This window comes from Octopus sinensis, linkage group LG5 (assembly GCF_006345805.1).
Source record: "Octopus sinensis linkage group LG5, ASM634580v1, whole genome shotgun sequence".
NCBI lineage: Eukaryota > Metazoa > Mollusca > Cephalopoda > Octopoda > Octopodidae > Octopus > Octopus sinensis.
Genome location: NC_043001.1, coordinates 49,780,898 through 49,802,087, shown reverse-complemented (window position 1 = coordinate 49,802,087; position 21,190 = coordinate 49,780,898). Strand labels below are relative to the sequence as shown.

Here is a 21,190-nt window from a genome sequence, read left to right as displayed (position 1 = left end):
TATTTATGCCCACTTAAACATGGACCTTTTATTGAAGAAGTTATGTCAGAGAGTTTCTTCCAGGACAGAAGCTATGTTAAGGATTGCTAAAAAGCTTCAGCAGGAACAAGGAATGCTTTTTTGGTACAACTGAATAAGTAGAAGAAACAAGAATATAATTTTAATTCAGACTCAGCCCTAACCATTTTAAAAGCTGGAAAAGTGGATTTTCCTATAAATATGTAATATACTGGCTTCTAAACATTTGATTATTATCATTGCTTTAAGGTTCACTTTTCCATGCCTGCATGGGTTGGGCAGAGTTTATTGAGGCTGATTTTCTATGTCCAGATGCTCTTCCTGTTGCCAACTCTTATGTGCTTCCAGTCACAGTATTTCCTCATGGCCTAACAAAAGACACAAATACATATACACTTACATACATGCACATGCATACACACAGTGAGATTCTTTCAGCTTCCATCCACCAAATCCATTCACAAAGATTTGGTTGGCCCAGAGACCACAGAAGTCTTTTTTTCTTATGCACATGATGCTGTCATCATATATTTATTTACAATGTCAATATTTAAATAGACTGAATTTTGACATGGCCAACCCATCTTACAAACTTTATTGAGGTAGATACCTTGAGCAAAACTCTCATGGCTTTTTGATGTAAAATGCAATCTTGTTTATATCGCTAGTGGGGACATAAATCCCTGCCACCTCCAGCACTGAGATCACCTGATCATGTGATTTCGACCTTCCTTGGTTTTGTCAATGATGGATGCTCAATCATTAGAGATAGCAGTAATTCATCTCCCCGCCAGCAATATAGAGAAAATCAGCACCAAAACGGGAACTGGTGTCGCAATTAGCTAGTGAGCTTGTTAAATATATATATATATATATATATATGGTGATGGAAGCAGTATTAATACTGAGGTAATATTTATACCCACTGAAATGTAGATGTTCTGTTAGAACAAGCTATACTGTGGTAGTTACCATGAGAGAAACTCTCATATTGGTTTTTGGTGCAAAATGCACTCTTGTTTATATCGCTGTAAGGAGGAAGCAGAAGAGGAGAAGTGTATGTGTAAAACTCTTAGTCATGTGCTGTTTGTCTGCATCATTTTTAAAACCATTCCCATGGAGATCGTTTCTGTTTTCAGTCCTTACTTTCTGGTTATGTTCATTTCCAAATCTTTATATTTGAATTGTTTCTTCCTTTCTTTTAGAATTATTATTATTTCTTTGTCTCTGTTGCAGGGCTATAACAAGGCACGTGCCTACATTGCTACCCAGGGGCCATTACCACAAACAGTCGATGACTTTTGGCGTATGGTCTGGGAACAAAACACTGCTGTGATTGTTATGATAACAAACTTAATGGAACGTGGAAGGGTAAGAATCTTTGATGTCCTTGCTAAAATACATACACTTTTCATAAGTATTGAGTCCTTATTTTCTCTGGTAAATTCAGTGTGTTATTCTTACATGTTATAGTATATGACTTTGTTCTTCAATGTTTGAGGAATTGGTTTTGTTGTGTTTTTACATGAATTTATCCTGTATTTGTTTGTCAGTCTTCTACTCTCAAATTTCCTTTTTTTCTCTGTATCTTACAAAATCAGTGAGTGAGTCCTCTTTGTGTGAGTGTTTGTATGTAGATATGTGTGTAGACCGACCACTATTTTCTTAATTGATTTTGCTTTTTTTTTTTCCCCTCCTCAAGTTACTTTCAAATTCTTCAAGTGACTTAGTGTATTTTTTTAAGTATATATTTCCTAATTAATCACTCTCTCTCTCTCTCTCTCTCTCACTCTCTCTCATTTACAGAGGAAATGTGACCAGTATTGGCCGAATGAAGGGACAGAGGACTATGGTGTGATGTCAGTGAGGTTACTGAGTACATTTGCACGTGCTCACTACACAGTCAGAATATTTTCCCTCAGGAATACAAAGAAAAGAAAGGTACCTTATTGATCACATGCCTGTCTCACAGAACCATAGCAGTAAAGTGCATTTTCTACACAGCTCAACTCTCTTGTGTACCTTCAACTCTTTAACTGCCCCTAATTCACTAGCTGAAATCCAGTTCTATACCTGCCCCAAATCCTACCTTGCACCATAATCTACATAAGCATAAATTCCTCAAGTCGTTATTACCCCCAACTCCCCACTGCTGCTCCCACTCGCCACTACCCCCCCCCAACTCCCCACTACCCCCACTCCTACTGCCTCCAACTCCCCACTGCCCCTGCCTCCAACTCCCCACTGCCCCTGCCTCCAACTCCCCACCGCCCCCAACTCCACATCAACCCTCAAACTACTCCATCTACCCCCTAGTCTCCACCTACTCCTGGCTCTTCACCTATGCTCGGGTTTTCTACTGACTTCTTTCAACTCTAACATACCAGAACTTGCAACATAACTTCAACTTTATACCTACCAATCAACTCCTTACCTTCCCTCCACTCTCTACATAGTGTCTACATTGCCCTAATTCTCTATATACACCCAACTCATTACATGTCCAACAACTCTTCCAAGAAAATCCACAATTCTTTCATGTACAAGAATTACACTTAATAGATATTTTCCTCACTCATGACATGCAATAAAGTCACTCATATATACAATATACATTTAAGTTTATCGAAAGACATAACATTGTATCATATACTAAGGTCACGCACTCTATAGCTTTGTCATATATACATTGTGTGTAACATACTACTCAGTAGTTGTTATACTACGCCTATTCTTTAGCACAATACCCAAAGTGTTAACTCATTAAAAACAGCTGCAAGGTATGCTTACCAAATACTGTATTAAGTATATAAATGCACAAATGATAGTATTTTGTTTCAAGGACTGTAATATGTAGTGCTTTGCTGTACTTAAAAAGCCCCACCCACACAACAGAACTGAGATCCTAAAACCAAGGTGCCAGATAAAAAGCACTGGTGCTGGTGCCACATAAAAAGCCCCTGTGATGGTGCCATATAAAAAACAGCCAGTACAGTGTGTGCAGTGGTTGGCATTAGAAAAGGCAACCAGCTGTAGAAATTAAGCCAAAACAGCCTTGTGAATTCCTGTCAAGCCATCCAACCCATTCCAGCATGGAAAACAGGTGTTAAACGCTGATGATGATGAAATGAATCTTTAAAAACTTATGGTGTTTATTTTTGATATGTCTGTGTACTGTTTGTTGATCCTCATAATACAGCAATATATATATATATGTAGATGTTGTAATTCTTTTCCTTGATTTGGCCTATTAAATGCAACATATATCTTTTAGTATATAGATTTATAAGCTTCTTTTTCAATAGTTAAGGTAATGAAAAAATTCCCTAAGGTACATTGATTTGACTAATCACAGCTAGTCTTGATCATGATTCTTGCCAGGTTCTGACTTTGAATTCATTTTAGTGATCAATATTTTATAGATTATTTTTAAATTACAAAATAATAATAAACAGGCATAAAATAAAGATAAAATAGAGCTAGGCTCCTGACTAAATAGGGATGCAGGCCAGATGTCTTTCATGGAACATATGTCTGATGTTGCTGATATATATATATATATATATATATATATATATATATATACAGTGGACAATGTGATCATGCATAATGTATGATATTGGCATACATATCTAGCACTGTGATGTACACACCATCTAGAAGTGTCATAAAAATTACCTTGCACACTGTTGAACATTTTCATATGGTTAATACAGTGATGGCATATATTCCATACAATGATGTCATGTAAATTAATGTTGCCATACAGACCATATAAAGATGACATAATACCATTTAAGAATGTCATTCACACCTTACTATTTTTCCCCACACATAGGGTATCACATGTTATATAATATGTATATGATAAGTATACCATATTAATATGTGATATAATATGTGTATCATATTGATCCAGCTGTAGAAACTCTGCCAGATCAAGATTGGAGCCTGGTGCAGCCATCTGGTTTGCCAGCCCTCAGTCAAAATCGTCCAACCCATGCTAGCATGGAAAGCAGACGTTAAACGATGATGATGATGATGATTTAGATACCACTATGACCAACAGTTATAATTTGAAGCATGGGCCAGTCAGTAGCATGATCAAATTATTAACAAACACCATACATTTGCCATACATCATCATCATCATTGTTCGACCGTGGTCAAGACAATGGAATTTACTATGCTACTCCAGACTTCACGGTCCATCATGGCATTATGGAGGTCCTGTTGCTGGATGCCTGTATCCCTGGAGATTACATCAGGGTAGGAGAGTGTGTGCCCTCTGGCATTGTGAGTAGATGGCTTCCAGAGGAGGAGAGTAGAAATTACCTCTTTTTCAGCTCTACAACAATGTCCAGCAAACTGGACTCTCCTACCTTTCACAAGAGATGACACAGGTGGTAGTTTCCCATATATTTGCATTTTGGTTGGATGGCACCTCCCCGAGAGATTTTAAGCTCTCATAAGGAGGTGAGTGTAGGTTCCATCCAACCGCCTCTCAAGCTTCTTTGATAACGTCCAGGTTTCTGAGCCATATTGTAGAATTGGTTTGACTGTGGCTTTGAAGATTTCAAGTTTGAAGTCTCTACTTAGATTTGATGACCAGATCGTATGCCATACATACCATATACCAACATCATTATTACACATCATACATTGTATAGATAAATGCTTTACCTGTGTCTTCTCTAAACAGAAACACTCCGCTGAGCGTGTGGTTTACCAATACCACTACACTGAATGGCCTGATCATGGTGTTCCTGATTATACGTTGCCTGTCCTTACTTTTGTGCGGAAGTCTGCTGCAGCCAACCCCCCAGGTGCTGGACCTATCGTTGTACACTGCAGGTGAGTAAAAGTCAACAATGGAGTTACTTTTTACTATTTGCCATTCTTATACATAAACACACCTTCCGGTTTAAGTTCACTAAGCATTTTCTTTTATCTGCTTTTGATAATAATAATAATAATAATTTGAATTTTGAAATTCATTAATTTTGTTCTTCATGAGTTCTTGCATAATAAAAATTTTTGAATCAGTTCCAGTATTTTACACATATTCTCTGCTTTATGGAAACTTTGCCTGCTTGGAAATCATAGAATAATGTGGAGTTCTCTAAAGTAAAACTCATTCTTCCGTTATTTTGGGTTACTTAGAAGTCAAAGAATAAAATTTGTTTCATGATATGGAGCACCACTTAGAACAAATAAATGAAGATATATATGAATAAAATGAAAGTTGTGATCAGATGTTTGATATTCAGCATATTTTGACGGTGCTACTGATTGCTTTGTATTTCAGTGCTGGTGTTGGGCGTACCGGTACCTATATATTAATTGATAGTATGATGCAGCAGATAAAGGAGAAAGGGTCAGTGAATGTCGCTGGCTTTCTCTTACATATTCGACAACAGAGAAACTTTCTGGTCCAAACTGAGGTAAGTCGAACACATTACTTATTTTATCTTGTTACTTTATGCATGCTAAGTTACATAGAACAGGTAGAAATTGGGAGGAGGTGTTTGTCTGTTAGTGTACTGAATGAACAAGTGTCTTAGTGTATAGAAGAACGGATACCTGTATGTATGTGAGGATGTTGCTTATTCACCGATCACCCCAAATGAAGCTGATTTCTATCCTACCAAGGTGCTATTGTCTCCTTTTTCCCTCTCTCTGCCTTTTCAAGCACTACTAACGTGACTACTACCACTCACTGGTCTTGTTCCACTTCTCCTCAGGTGCTCGAGACTCACTTGTCTCTCCTTCTCTCCAATCGTCCCTGTACAACTAATAATAGGTCTTCCTTCTGAACATTGGTTTTCTGTAATTTCCTCTTTGCCCATGTTTTCCCTAATTTGTAGCTGTTTAAAAGGAACATGAACTACCATGATCTCACCAGTCTCAGAGGTAATGTGATGGCCCTGAACAAACCTAGGAAGATGTGGAATGAGGTAGTGAAGCATGATGTTTGAACGTTGGGCCTCACAGAGCCAATGACAAGTGACCAAGACCTTCGGTGATATGCCATGCTTGAGAAGGCTTACCAAACCAAGTGAAATCATAGTCATGGCTAATGTTGGTGTTACGTGACTGGCACTCATGTTGGTGGCACATAAAAGCACCCATGCCGGTGGCACGTAAGAGCACCCACTACACTCTTGGAGTGATTGGTGTTAGGAAGGGCATCCATCCATAGAAACCATACTAAATCAAACTGTAACCTGGTGCAGATATCCAGTTTACTAGTTTCAGTCAAACTATCTAATCCATGCCAATATGGAAAGCAGACACTAAATGACGATATGATGATGATATTAAAAAAATCTATGTGTGTAGGGTGAATAGATGTATGTGTATGTTGATGTTTAAGGTAAACAGATGTAATTTCAAAGAGATGTAAGTCTTTTAGAAGATGCATACATGTGAATTAGTATTTGCAGTAGAACAGTTGTTGCTAAAGCATATGTGAATATGTTGGTTTGTAGTAGAACAAATATAAAAGTTTACCAAACCTAAATGAATTAAAACCAAATGTTACAAAATGTTGTTTTGCTGTGTTGTAGGACCAGTATATGTTTATTCATGATGTTCTCGTGGAATACATTCTTGGTGGTGGAGATACAGAAATACAAGATGCTAAGATAATGAAATATTTTGAAGATTTAGAAAAACCAAATGCAAACGGAGAGAACCACCTTGAAAGACAATTCCTGGTAAGTATATTGATATTACTTTCTGATGATTTGGTACCAATTTCTCTGTTAGAGCTTTTGTAATAAGTGTGATGTGTTGTTCAGTAGTGGTTGCCCAGCAACTATAAATATGGTGAATATAGTCTTGGGTGCTCTATTAAATTCCAATCCAAGACAGCATGGTGAAAATAAAGGTTAAAAGGGACAACAATAATTATGATCATGTTAATAATTATCTCTCACATAAATACAAAACTAGAAATTTGGGAGCATTAACTTTCTTAGTTTATTTTGCCAACCCCAGAGAAGTAAACAGTAATCTTGATTTTGGCCTATAAACACAGAAGGCAAGGCATCTTGCCTGACATTTTTATGATTCTACCAATCCAACAATAATACAATCAAAATGTCTAAGTGTGACTTACTATATAAACCAAATTTTAACACTGGCAGTGCTCCAGCATGGCCACAGCCTTTAGGCTGAAACATATGCAGTAATCCCTTGACTGTTGCAGGTGTTATATTCCAAAACACCCAGTGACATGTGAAAATCTCCGAAGTAGAAACAGTACTGTATAATTTTTTCAAATTATTTTTATAATTTGTATATATTTATTTTATTATGAATGCAAAACACCACCACCCACTCACCTCCAGTTTCATTTTCCATACAGTCTGTGTGATTCTTTGTTTACTCATACTCATCTACAGTATGTTATGTATTTTCTTTTAATACATTTTAATTGTGTTATACAGTGCAGTACTGTACTGTATTTTTATTTATTAATGTTTAGGTGTGAAAATGCTTATTTTACCACAGAAATAATTAAAATCTAAAAAAATATTAATCATAAATACCTGTCAGCCACAGAAACCTGCAATATACTGAGGCGTCTGCAATATAGATTTATATATATTAGCCAGAAAAATCCACAATGTACTGAAGGTATGATAGTTGTACCGTGTTATGGTGAGTGAATACTTTAAAAGAAATATATAGGTGTTAGGAAGAGTATCCAGCTATAAAAACCCTGCCAAAACAGATAGTGAAACATGTTGCAGTCTTCTGCCTAACCAGCTCCTGTCAAACCATCTAACCCATGCCTGCTTGGAAAGCAGATGTTATATACATGCATACATATATATATATATATATATAACAAAGTGAAATTGTAAGGTACTGCACGAGTGGAAATATATATGAAAGAAGGTTTGAAAATGTAATCCCAAAGATGTCCATTCACCTGACTGGCTTCACCCCGAAGAATAAGTCCTGGGGGCGATTTGTTCGACTAAAGGTGGTGCTCCAGCATGGCCACAGTCAATTAACACCACCTTTGAGTAATGAAATTAGGGACTACTGAACCATTTTCATATTCTTCCGTAAATGAAGAGATACTAAAGAGGACTTCCAACTCAAAACAAAAAGAATTTGCTAAACTGTTCAAACAAATCGACCCCAGGACTTATTCTTTGGGGTGAAGCCAGTCAGGTGAATGGACATCTTTGGGATTGCATTTTCAAACCTTCTTTCATATATATATATATATATATATATATATATATATATATACTATCTAGATTATCTAAACTCTGTATTGATCATATGTCACTGATTGGTGTAATACTTAAATTTCCTGCTGACTTGTATTTAATTGTGTATTATTTTAAACTGAATTTAATTGTATATCATTTCATAAGCTGTTACCTTCACATCCAAACTGTCTTGCAATTGATGTATTATTCTAATCCCACATATACTGTACATTCATAAGCTTCGAGAAAGCTTTTTCAGTTCCTGGCAATATCATTTCAGTTAATTCACTCCTTACCCCATTTTCTCTTGTGTCAGTGGATGCGTCTCACTCGTAATGTCTTCTATACTTTCCTTAGAATGTGATACTAGTGAAGTCATAGACCCAGTCTTCAACAATGGGATTGTATTATTTTTTTAATGATGTATTAAATAATTTCATATTCAAAATAGTTTTGTCTTAACTATCTTACCAAGTTCTCTGTTTTAAAGCTCAACCTCTTCTAAATGTTCACCTAGACAATTCAGGTTTCAACTGTCAAGGTATTGGTCACTCTCCAACAAATTTATAGTTGAGCCTGTGGCAGTGGAGACCTCTGGCATTCTTGGCCTCCAGACCATATCATATCCGCTCACCACTGTTGAGGTGGAGATGGCTATCCACAAATGCAAGCCCCATGAATCAGTGGCTGTTCCAGTGCATCTCCCTTGCCATCCTCTGGGACAACTCCTTTTCCATTTTCTCTGCTGGGGCCATGAGGAAATTGTATATTCCACTTCTTAAATACTTAGATCCATGCAATAGTTTATTATTTTAATTTTATCTGGTTATGAAATTTTGTTTTTCTTTTAAAAACAATAGTTCCTTGATAACTCGTTAATTTCCTAAATCTTTAATTTCAGTTGTCAACGTGCCGTAGACCCAAAGAACACGAGTACTCTCAGGCTGTAAAACCTGTAAATGTACCAAAGAATCGTATTCAAGAGATGCTACCTATCGATATGAAAAGGGTTCTTTTGCCTGTAAAACCTGGCGTGGACGGCTCGGATTACATTAATGCTTCATACCTGCAGGTAAGTACACCAAAACAGATTCATCATTGGTTCTTTTAATGTTTTTATTTTGGTGGGTGGGGTTCTCATTTCCCCTAACCCAGCTCCATATTGTCATGTTTTAAACTGGTGTAGCTAATGGAGCCATTGTCATGGTTTTTTTTAAATCCACCCCCACCTACATCTTCAGTTTCTAGTCTTTAATGTCTGTCTCACATGCTGGATTGTTGATTTGTAATAATTACCCCCCCCCCCCACCTCTCTTTCTTCCATTCTTGCTTCTTCCAGTTTTGCTTCTTCCATTCTTGCCTTCCATTCTTTCATGCTTGCCTCCATTCTTGCATGGATTACATGGTTATACCATCTGAACATATGTTTTGCTATAAACAACTACTGAATTTATGCTAACATTTAATCATTTTAATGGCACGTAAAAAGCACCATCCGATCGTGGCTGTTGCCAGCCCCGTCTGGCACCCGTGCCGGTGGCACGTAAAAAGCACCATCCGATCGAGGCCGTTGCCAGCATCGCCTGGCCCCCGTGCCGGTGGCACGTAAAAAGCACCATTCAACCGTGGCCGTTTGCCAACCCCGTCTGGCACCAGTGCCGGTGGCACGTAAAAAGCACCCACTACACTCGCTGAGTGGTTGGCGTTAGGAAGGGCATCCACCCGTAGAAGCATTGCCAGATCAGACTGGGCCTGGTGCAGCCTTCTGGCTTCCCAGACCCCAGTTGAACCGTCCAACCCGTGCTAGCATGGAAAGCGGACGCTAAATGATGATGATGATGATGTTCCTTAGACTCATCTGACCAATGGGCACCTTGAGAACTGGAGCTTTACTTTTGGTTTATGATGTGAAACTGGCACTTCATTGCTTACGAAAATGAGGGTTCCTGTTGATCCTATCAATGGAACAGCCTACTTGTGAAATTAACATGCAAGTGGATGAGCACTCCACAAACATGCATACCCTTAAGAAGATTCAGCATGACAGAGTGTGATAAGGCTGACCCTTTGAAATACTAGTACTACTTATTTTTGTCAGCTGAGTAGGCTTGGAGCAATGTGAAATAAAGTGTCTTGTTCAAGGAAAGATAAATTTTACCCTAATTAGGGCATCAGTCTAATACCAGTGAAACTCCTAGACAATCTAGTACCTGTTCTCAGCAGCTAAGTGAATTTAAATAGAATAAAGTATTCTACCACGAAACACACCCAGTGAGCAGCAATAGACACAAACAAATCAGTCCTATAATCGCCTGCTCAAAATCCAACTTTCTAACTAAAGATTATCTCTGAAACAACAGCAGTCCTATGCATAGTGTTCACTTCCTCAATAGATTATTGAAGAATGTCAGGCTGTGCTCAACATGGAAACCTTTAAAATCTTTTTGGTACCAACCTGCCTGAGATCATCTCTCATTCTGTGATACAAACTTCTTGACTTAGTCATTTAAATTAAAACCTTCCATTAAAACTCCATGTTAATTTGTGTTCCAAACACTTATTTAATAAAGACAGTCATTTCATTAAAGTCTTCATTTACAATATTGATTGAAACAGAAGCTCTGTTTCTTAACAGAAATATGGTAACAAAAAATTAAGTCATTGACTGGAAGTAGTCAATCCACAGTTATAGCAACCTAGAATGGAGTTAGCTAAATTTTAATTGTTCAAGCCTATTGTGGAGCTCACTAGCAACAGATGCAGCAAGTTCTAAAATGTACAACTGAAGTAGCCACAAAATAGCAGCTGAAGTACAACCACACCCATACCACCTGGCTTCACATTGCCTAGGTCAGTGCCACAAGGGAAATTACTTGCATCATCATGTATGTTCATACACAACTGCAAATGTAAAATGAAACCAACTCCATTCATGAAATTTAATACAAAATTCATGCAATTTAGAAAATTTGCTACCAACAGAAAACCAAGAGATGATGATGGAAAGACCTCAGTTTTTGATTTCTTAGGTTGTGCTTTGAGGCTACTGATTTTAAATAATCCTACAAGGTAGCTAGCCATCACCAGACCATCCTATGATCATTCAGGAAGAAGAAACAATGTGCACATTAACACCACTGTACTCTAGTTTTTCATCTTTGCTAAGGGACTATTGCAGTTGAATATACTCTAGGAATCACCATCATGTCCAAATTGCAATGGTACTCCACATAATGACTCGCAGCCCTTTCACTGCACATCTAATTTTACTTGCCTAAATGTGGGGGATCTATGGAGCAACCCCCACCCCACCCCAAGAAAGTGGACAAGTGACTACAATTCAAATTGCAGCTTTTGAGTTTCTGTTAGAGCAATCATTTGGTAAACAGAGAAACTGTATGGAAGTCAATTGTTTGTGTGGGGATTATGTTCACGCATTTTAACACTAACATCAATGTTTGTCATACATGAACAGTTTAACAGTTTATGTGGAGTCATGGAATAAAAGACGTTAGTTGAAAAACACAAGGGTTAGTTTCAGGAAAGGCATTCAGCCATAAAATATTGCCTTAACAAGTTTCATCCAACCTGTGTCAGCATGGAGAAAACAATTATAGTGGTGGTGGTGGTAGTTGACTTAAGAACATTCTTATATTTGGAATCTAGAAAGTTTTCCAGTGTACAAGACTTTTTTGAGCCTACTAGCTGAGGTGCCTGGTAAAAAATTACTGTTTTAAAATCTATATTAATGGGTAGGACCAATTTGATGAAAAAAATGAGCAGAGTCTAGTAGCGAACCTGTGTCATTGTCATTTTTGTGCATATGCGTAAAATGGTGAAATTTTACCATTTGGGGCAGATTTTGTCAAATTGATGTCACGATGGCTAGTGTGCAAAGTACCAAAATTTTGCTTGAGAAATAAGATGCTCTTACCTAATCAAAACCTGAAACACTGGGGAATTAAAACAATGAATTGAAATAATAAGTTTTAGCAAATCAAAACAATCTGCATTGAAATGAAGAATTAGCAAATGCTAAATAGATTACCATTAATAAGCTGTCTGTTTATACCCATGAAACATTTTTCATCAAATTTTAGCATTTTTTGTTAAATTAATGTCATGATGGCGAGTGCGAAAAATGCCAAAATTAGTGCTGATTAGAATCGATTTTTTAAAAATTCCAAGTGCACAAGTGACTGTATGGACATAAGTCCCACACATGTCAAGTTTCTTAAAGTTCTGTCAGATAGTCTTGGTGGAGTTAAAGTAGCAAATTCACAAACTCATAAACTTGCCATTTATTATTATAGATTACTAACCAGAATGTTTTGGGTAAACAGAGTTATTTTAGCATACAACACGTTTGCTGTAGTAGGGTTTAAGTTACTGAACTATCATCCGTGATGTAATCAACATTCCAGTACCTTTGACCTCTTAGGTATTTCTGACTGTGATATGGTAATTATATTATATAATTTCTTTATTCCAGGGTTATAATCGTACAGACGAGTTCATTATAACACAGCACCCATTGGAATCAACTGTTGAAGACTTCTGGAGAATGGTCTGGGACCAAAACAGTGCTGCGATTGTGTTGCTTACAAAAATGGATAATGATGTAAGTAATCTGCTTTGATAAACAAGCAAAATTTGGTTAATAATAAAGATTTCTTTTGCCAAGACACTAAGTCTCTAGCTGATTACAAATGCCACAATGTCTTACTGCTACTTATATTACTGACACTGGCAGTGTGAAAGTCCATTTTAGCTGTTGTATCACACTACAGTTTGTGTTAAATTTCCTGCTCAAAGCTCCACCAAGAAGTAAGCAGTGATGGTGGATTGGTCAAAACAAATAGATGAATTAGTGCAAATAGGAAGAGTTATTCTCCCTTGCCTTTGATTTAACTAAAGTTTTATTTGTTATAACTTCAGTGGATACAAGCTAAATGGTTAAGAAATTTGCCTCCCAATCACAAGGTTTCAGATTCGATCCCACTGCATGGCCCCTTGAACATAGAATCTTTTACCAAAGCCTGTGAGTGAAATTGGGTAGATGGAAATTCTGTTGAACCCCATTGGATGGGCTGTTCCTCTTATTCAAAAGTTCAGCTTTGTCTCCTACTGTGTGTGTCATACTGATTCTCCGTTAAATTATGTTACGAATACACATATCTACATATAGTAATCAGTCGTTTTTGCATACTAATTTCATGATTAGATCATTCCATGTATCAAACAAATGGAATATTCATCATCAAAATTGATCTCACAAACATTTTATTTCCCATGTTTTGAAGTAAATATCGATATAAATTATACACAAAATATTTGAACTCCGATACTAGTGAAAGATAAACTGAATATTATGAGGCATTTCGTCTACTGCTTTACTATTTCTGTTGAACTACAACTTAGTGTATTAACCCTTAAGCATTTAAGCAAGCCCTATTCCAACAAAAATATTCTGCTAGTTTAATGTCCAAACCGGCCAGACCTGACCTTTAACACATACCCTACAAAGCCATTCTAAAAATAAACAATTGCATCATCAAAATCTTGTGGCTTTGAGATAACGCATGATTAATTCAAAACAATGTGAATAAATATGCATTACTTTTGACAGTAATCTGAATACTAAAGGGTTAAACTGTAATGATATACTTGTCTGTCAAATGAATATTAGTTATTATTGTTTCATTGGACAGGACTGTAAAGAATTTTGGCCTGAAAAAGGCGATTCCATCCAAGTGGATGCTGGCAACTTTAAATTGTTCCACCGAGAGGAGGACACCAGCTTGGATCCTGTTACACATGACTTTATCATGGAATCAACACAGGTAAGAGATACCTATCACTATAGATTCTACTGTTGCTGCATAACTCTATGTATGAAATAAAAGCAAATGAAAGCACAGCATATATATATATATGAACATAATTTTATCACTAACCCTTAACCCAAATGGTAAACCTTAACTCTAATGCTAACCCTTTTCCTAAATGTCAAGCCTTAACTGCAATGCTGAATTTTAGCCCCTCTGTTAACTTGAACTCATGTCTTTTGAGGAGTATCTGTTGTTTCATTGTACAACATTGCATTCTTTCAGGATGATTATGTCTTGATGAGTCGAATTATTGCCACAACAGAGTGGCCTGATGAGTGCCAACCACTGTATACAGCTTTTGAGTTTATTGAGACTTGTAGGAAGTGGTATCAACAATATAACAGTGGTCCCATCATAGTAATAGACAGGTGAGTTCTATTTCTTATTTGTTACTTCGTTCCTTCACCAATAACCCCACTTTTCTTTCATATATCTTGGACAGAAACTTCTTTCTTATGCTACTCTTCATGAGTATTAGTGTTTTAACAAGTCTTAGTATTTGTTTGAACTTTGTGAGCATGTGAAGGTTTGATTTAAAAACATATCTGAATTTATAATATATAAGCCGTTTTCTTCCCTAGCACATTGTTTCAGGTTCACCTCCTCTGTGTGACACTTTGGGCAAACGTCTTCTACTATAACCTCTGGCCAAGCAAAGTCTTGTGAATGAACTTGGTAGACGGAAATTCTGTCTTGTGTATGTGAAAATGTTGTATCTGTTTTTATAGATAGATAGGATGGAATGTATTATAAGTTTGTGTGTACTGCTGTCAACTTGACTTTGAGATTTATTCTGGGAAAACATTTGCTGGAACGTTTGAAAAATGAAGTTACATGTAGGAATTTCAATAATTAAAAGAAACTAACAGGTTGTATTTGAATATCATTGTACAGATGTGTTTTATAGAATTGCTTGAAGAATATCTTTGAGGGTTTATGTAACTCAAGCATTCATCATACCCTTTAGGAATATATATTTTGCCTAGTGTGTTGAAGTAGCACCATGGAAGAATATGGCTTTAATTGTATCAAAACCTGTTAAATGCCATCAGCTATCTATTTAAAGCTGTATATGACTGTGGTATGTCTACACTTAGGGTTTGCATCACCAGTCTGTTTAGCTTGTTAATCTCCTGGAAATTGTTTAGAAATGTGCAACCCGATGAATACCCACTATACTCTGAGCATCTTGTTTCCCTGGGCATAGACACATTAAAGTTCTGACATCTGGCAACTGACTTGGTGGATACCCACAAGATTCTCCATCTTTCCAACAACCTTGGGCACTTTTGTGAATTCCATATGTCTAACACTTGTGGACATACTTACAAAATCAAAAAAATCAACACACCACCCATGACTTTCAGAAACATTTTTTCATGTTCAGAACTACTGAAGCATGAAATAAACTACCTGCATCAATTGCTAGCTGTTGAGTCACTACATCTTTCAAAACTTCCATGCTTCCTCAAATTCACTATCAGTACACCTGATGCCTCTCCTCCCTCACCCCCATTTTTTAAAGACATATTCACTCTTCATTTCCTGTGCATATTCTATGTACTCTTCATGCAGTTTTGGTTACTTTTTCTGATACAGTACTCCTTAGAACAATACAATAAATTCATTATTATTATTGTATAATACAAGATATTTAATATAAAATTGAGGGCCAAAATTGCAAAGTAGTCATTATATATTCAAGTTTAAAAAAAAACACTAATAAATGCAACAGCAAACCTTTGTAAGCAAATTTGCTGAAGGTGGTAGGCCTTAGATGCCTAATAATTTATACACTTTATTGCCACTGTTATGAAACCCTGTATGTCTGTATACTTACTTACCTACATACCTACCTTGGCACTAGTGATGGCACAGGTGATAGAACTGGAGCAGCATGAAATAAAGTGTCTTCCTGAAGAACACAATACAGCCTGGTCTGGGAATTGAACTTGCTACCTCTTGATTGTGACTTTGACACTCTAGCCACTCAACCATGCACCTTCACACCAGAATAACCAACTGATGATATTTAACACTTAAGCCTGTAAACCAAGTGATAGCCAGCCAAAATATTCTACAGGTTTTATGTTCAAACTGGCCGGATCTGACCTTTCACACCTACTCTACAATGTCATTCTAAAAGCGAACAATAACTTTATCAAAATCTTAAAGATATGAAGCGGTGCAGGATTAATTCAAAACAATGTGAATAAATAAGCATTACATTTGACGGGGTAATCTGAGTGCTAAAGAGTTTATGGGTTGTTGTAAGGCTTGTTTCCTACCAAAAGTTATTGCTGTTAGATGTCACATTGTATTTACATCCGTTCTCTCCTTTATTCAATGAACAGACATGGAGGATGTCAAGCTGCATTATTCTGTGCCCTGTGGACACTCTATGACCAACTCCATCATGACAAGTCTATAGATGTTTACCAAGTTGCTAAACTGTATCACTTAAAGCGAACTGGTATTATTGGAACCAAAGTAAGTAGATTCTCTTTTATTTTTTGTTTTTTTCTTTTTTGACACAAACCATTATATATAATGTATATATGCATATAAGTTTTGGAGATAAAGACACATGCAAAGAAAAATATTAGCTTGCAGAGTGAAATTCGATGACTGGCACCCGTGCTAGTGGGGTGCAAAGAGCACCATACGAGTATGATTGCTAACAGAGCGGCTAACCCGCTTCCTTGCCAGTGGCACATAAAAGGCACCATTCGGGTGTGATCGTTACCAGCGTCGTCTTACTGGCACTTGTGCCCCGTGCTAGTAGGGTGCTAAGAGCACCATCCAAGCATGATCGTTGCCAGAGCGGCTAACTGGCCTTCGTGCTGGTGGCATGTAAAAGGCACCATTCGAGCGTGATCGTTGCCAGCATCGCCTTACTGGCACCTGTGCCGGTGGCATGTGTAAAAAGATTCGAGCGAGGTCGTTGCCAGTACTGCCTGACTGGGCACGTAAAAGCACCCAGTACACTCTTGGAGTGGTTGGCGTTAGGAAGGGCATCTAACTGTAGAAACACTGCCAGATCAAGATTGGAGCCTGGTGCAGCCATCTGGTTCGCCAGCCCTCAGTCAAATAGTCCAACCCATGCTAGCATGGAAAGCAGACGTTAAACGATGATGATGATGATGATACTATATGTGAAATAAAAATGTATGTAATCCTATATTTCTGTAAACTAATCTCACATGTATATATACATTATTTTCATATATATATATGTGTGTGTGTGTGTGTGTGTAATTAGTCAGTAAACAAAGTACCTGTCATTGAGATTAGGATATATTTCTGTACAGTATGGTTAATATGACTGAAATTGGCTTCAGTATCCCTAATTAATTATATCAGTAATTTTTCCATGAGATACTAGGTGAGCGTTTAAACTTTTGAAATTCAACAGTTACAGGTAAAGATTTCTGAGTTCAATCTCACCTTAGGTGTTGATGCTTTTAGGGCTTGAGAAAATATTATTTGACTGTATTTTGTGGACTATAAAAAAATGACAGAGTTAGAGGAAATAGTCCAAAATATTTCACAACTGCTAAAGTTCCATTTCACTTAAAATCAAAGGTAGGTCAACTCATACCACTGTAACGATCTCAAGGGACCAAAAATTCCATGTGAAATACATCAGGATTTGGAAAGATGGTGACAATGTTTTAAATGTTTACACTATGTACTACATCAACTTGTCAGCTGGAAAATACAGTATCCTAAATTTTTTTTTATTTGCATTGGTACACCATATCATTGCATATCATTAGAGGTAATGAAAGATATTAGTATCAAAAAGAGGCATTTGACCAGATAATACTGCTTTAATAATTCTCACCCAACCCATATCTGCATAGAAAAGCAGACAAAAATACAATGATGATACCCATCACTTTTATTGGATAGGTAAAATCAGTAAGTGGTTGAACAAAATAGGTCTTTACTCTACATTCTGGGTTCAAATCTTGCTGTTCTGGCTTCATGCTAATCAACTCTCTCCCTCATCATTCAAATTTGTTTTCCTTCTGCCTCTGTTAGCAATTAATGTTATTCAGCTTGTTAAATTATTTCAATCACTTATCAAGTGTTTTTTTGTTTGCTTCCTTCCTATAAATATCTAGAAATTAGGTGATGAAGTTAACAGTCTAAATAGTCATTATATCAATAATTCCTCAATTAAAAGATGAATAGGGTATATGTTATGTTACAACTTCTCTAATCTACGTCCATCTGCATGGCCTAATGCTGAGGCAATTGAAACAAGGGAGATTACTCTACTAGTGTGTTCAACATGAGACGCAGTTTACTCTAACAAGGAGATAAGTTTTCTGGGGTAGATTCTCAATTTTTTGTCGAGGAGGTTTTCTAATGGAATTGGCTATAAAACGAAATCAGAATGCTCCCTTAAATGTTCCAGATGCTGAGCTGTCAGTGAAAAATAGTCTGCCTGTCACAATGTTTTCATCCCACGTTTCAATGGTTCTGTTTTACATATCTTGCTTCATGCTTCCATGACGGGCAGCAGTCAGGTTGTCAGCTGAGTTTGGTGCTGCTGTTTTAGAGCTGAATTTCCTTCCTAATACAAACCCTTCAAATACGTGGTAGGATTGGAATTTGTTTTCTGGTTTTGGTCAGACAAATTCGAATAGGTAGAGTGAGGTGCCTTGATCCTGAGTACAATACAAAGAGTGTACTCAAATATGAACTTATGGCCATGGAAGTCAGTAGTATATGTGTCATCATTATCATTGTTTAAATTCTGCCTTCAAAGTTGGCAAGGGTTAGACGCTTTCTCAGGAGCTGGCCACATAGTAAACTACACCAGGCTTCTGTGTTGTTAGGAAGGGCATCCAGCCATAAAAACTATGCCAAAACAGACAAGCACCCTGCAGAATGAACTGAGTGCTTTTTGTACGGCACTGGCACAGGTGAGGTAAGTTTTTGCAAGGTTTTTACAGCTGAATGCCCTGCCAAATGTCAACCACTTAACAGTGTGAGCTGGATGCTTTTTATGTGGCACCAGCACCAACAGGGTCACCAAGTAACTTGCAAGACAAGGAATCTTTGAGAGCGGGGAGGGGCATTGGAGGAGGTGATCTTGTGTCAGATGATGAAAGGTTAGAGTGAGACAGAGAGACAGAAACAGATGTCTTGCTATAGAGGATGTACATGGTTACCTGGCCAGAGAGAGAGAGAAAAAGCACGGGGGTTTGGGTATGAAATGGTACTGATAAATCAACAGTTACAGTTTTGTTTTTACTAATGTATAACTGCCATCCTTCCAAAATATCTTCTTTTGCATCAAACTTTAACATTGTCTATTTGTTTCTGTTGCAGGACAACTATCATTATTTGTACAAAGCAATCGACAGTCTATGTAAACACATGGCTGAGAAGGAGAAAGAAAAGGAGTCCTATCGAACTGCTACACTTCCTCACCACAGAGCCATCAAAAATGGCATGTTACCTAACTCTAACTGCAATGGGCCTTGGCCAGACATGTAGACCTCAAACATCTCACTCGTTTCCCAACCCTAACCCACTGAATTCTCTCCACTACCCCACTACGACTCTGCTCTACTCTGCCTTCCTCCCTTCCTCTTATTTTATTACCCTCTTCGTTGCTGCAGATTACCTTCTACACCAACCAATGGGTCCATACACATCAGCTGTGCTAATTTGTCTCCCTTTGGTTAATTGCTTGGTTGGAGGAGAGAGAGAAAGAGAGGGAAGAGAAGGCATTCATCACCGAAATACATCCTACTTCCAATACTGGTCCTATCACCACTACTAGTATTACTACTACTACTACACAACTATTGTTACCCCTATCCATCCCCAGTCTTACACACACACACATGCATGCATGCATACACACATATACTTACACATGTATACCTTAACAAACATACACCAGTTTCATAAACATGCCATCTGCAGTGGTTTCTTGGGTTTTTTTTCTTGTTCTCCCGTTGTCTAGACATGTGTGACTGACTGTCATATATATCTGGTGAGCGTGACGAGGCACGCCACCGAGACAGAGGTGGAGATGACAGGGAAAATGCAAAAAAGTAAAAAAATTTTAAAAATGATAAAAACAAACCAGAAAAAAATGTATGGACAATAATAAAAAGGAAAACATAAATTAAAAAACATTTTCAATAAAATGAAAATCAAATCAAATCAACTGAACAAAATGAAAGAAAATGCATTAAAAAGATGGATATATATACATATATATATATATACACACACACGCATAAATTATATATATATATATATATATATATATATATATATATATATATATATATATATATTATTTATATATATAAGACATACATCATATATGTACATTCATAGAAAAATGAGACAGAAAAAATTTTTAAAATATTGAAAAAGACAAACAGGAAAAAGAAAAAGAGTTATGGGTTGGGTTGGGTGTTATATTTTATTTTATTTGGAGCAGAAATGTGAATTGCAGTGTCTGTTTGTGTGTCTACTTGTCTGTCTGTCTGTCTCATAAATACATTCACATACACACATACTCTCACACACACACACACACACACATATGCACCCTCTCTCTGTCTCTTTTGCTGGGCATTTTAGCAATCATTCTTAGCATTTGGTATTTTATAAATGCATGAATATACACACACTCACACACAGACATGCACACAAATACATTGTTTATATATATGTATGTGTGTGCCTGTATGTGTGTATATACACACTCACACAATATATGTATGCATTATATATATATATGTATATGCATTAAAAATATTTACACACTATATATATATATGTATATATATATATATACCTTTTATGCATTAGATATACATTATATATATACATCATATATAGCTTCATACTGTAAACCCTGTTATGCTGATCAGCTGCTTCTGTTCTACTGATGATGATGATGGTGTTGGTGATGATGATTGTGGTGCTATTGGTGGTAGTGGTAGTGGCGCTGGTCTAAACTGATGGTGGCATGATGCTTCAATTGCAAACCATGGAAAGTTATTG

At 36.9% G+C, this 21,190-nt stretch overlaps 1 protein-coding gene across 2 annotated transcripts in view; it reads left to right on the top strand.

Moving 5' to 3' along the window:
* Window positions 1-20,265, top strand: part of LOC115211994 (tyrosine-protein phosphatase 99A) — a 303,146-nt gene extending 282,881 nt beyond the window's left edge. For both annotated transcript variants that reach the window (XM_029780777.2, XM_029780776.2), the window contains 11 exons: window positions 1,255-1,389; window positions 1,825-1,959; window positions 4,721-4,872; window positions 5,327-5,462; window positions 6,588-6,737; window positions 9,154-9,324; window positions 12,745-12,873; window positions 13,964-14,095; window positions 14,366-14,511; window positions 16,498-16,633; window positions 19,490-20,265. In XM_029780777.2, coding sequence (XP_029636637.1) covers window positions 1,255-1,389; window positions 1,825-1,959; window positions 4,721-4,872; window positions 5,327-5,462; window positions 6,588-6,737; window positions 9,154-9,324; window positions 12,745-12,873; window positions 13,964-14,095; window positions 14,366-14,511; window positions 16,498-16,633; window positions 19,490-19,657 — 1,590 coding nt within the window. In that variant the 3' untranslated portion in view covers window positions 19,658-20,265. The remainder of the gene's footprint in view (window positions 1-1,254; window positions 1,390-1,824; window positions 1,960-4,720; window positions 4,873-5,326; window positions 5,463-6,587; window positions 6,738-9,153; window positions 9,325-12,744; window positions 12,874-13,963; window positions 14,096-14,365; window positions 14,512-16,497; window positions 16,634-19,489) is intronic.
* The last annotated feature ends 925 nt before the right edge of the window (window positions 20,266-21,190 follow it).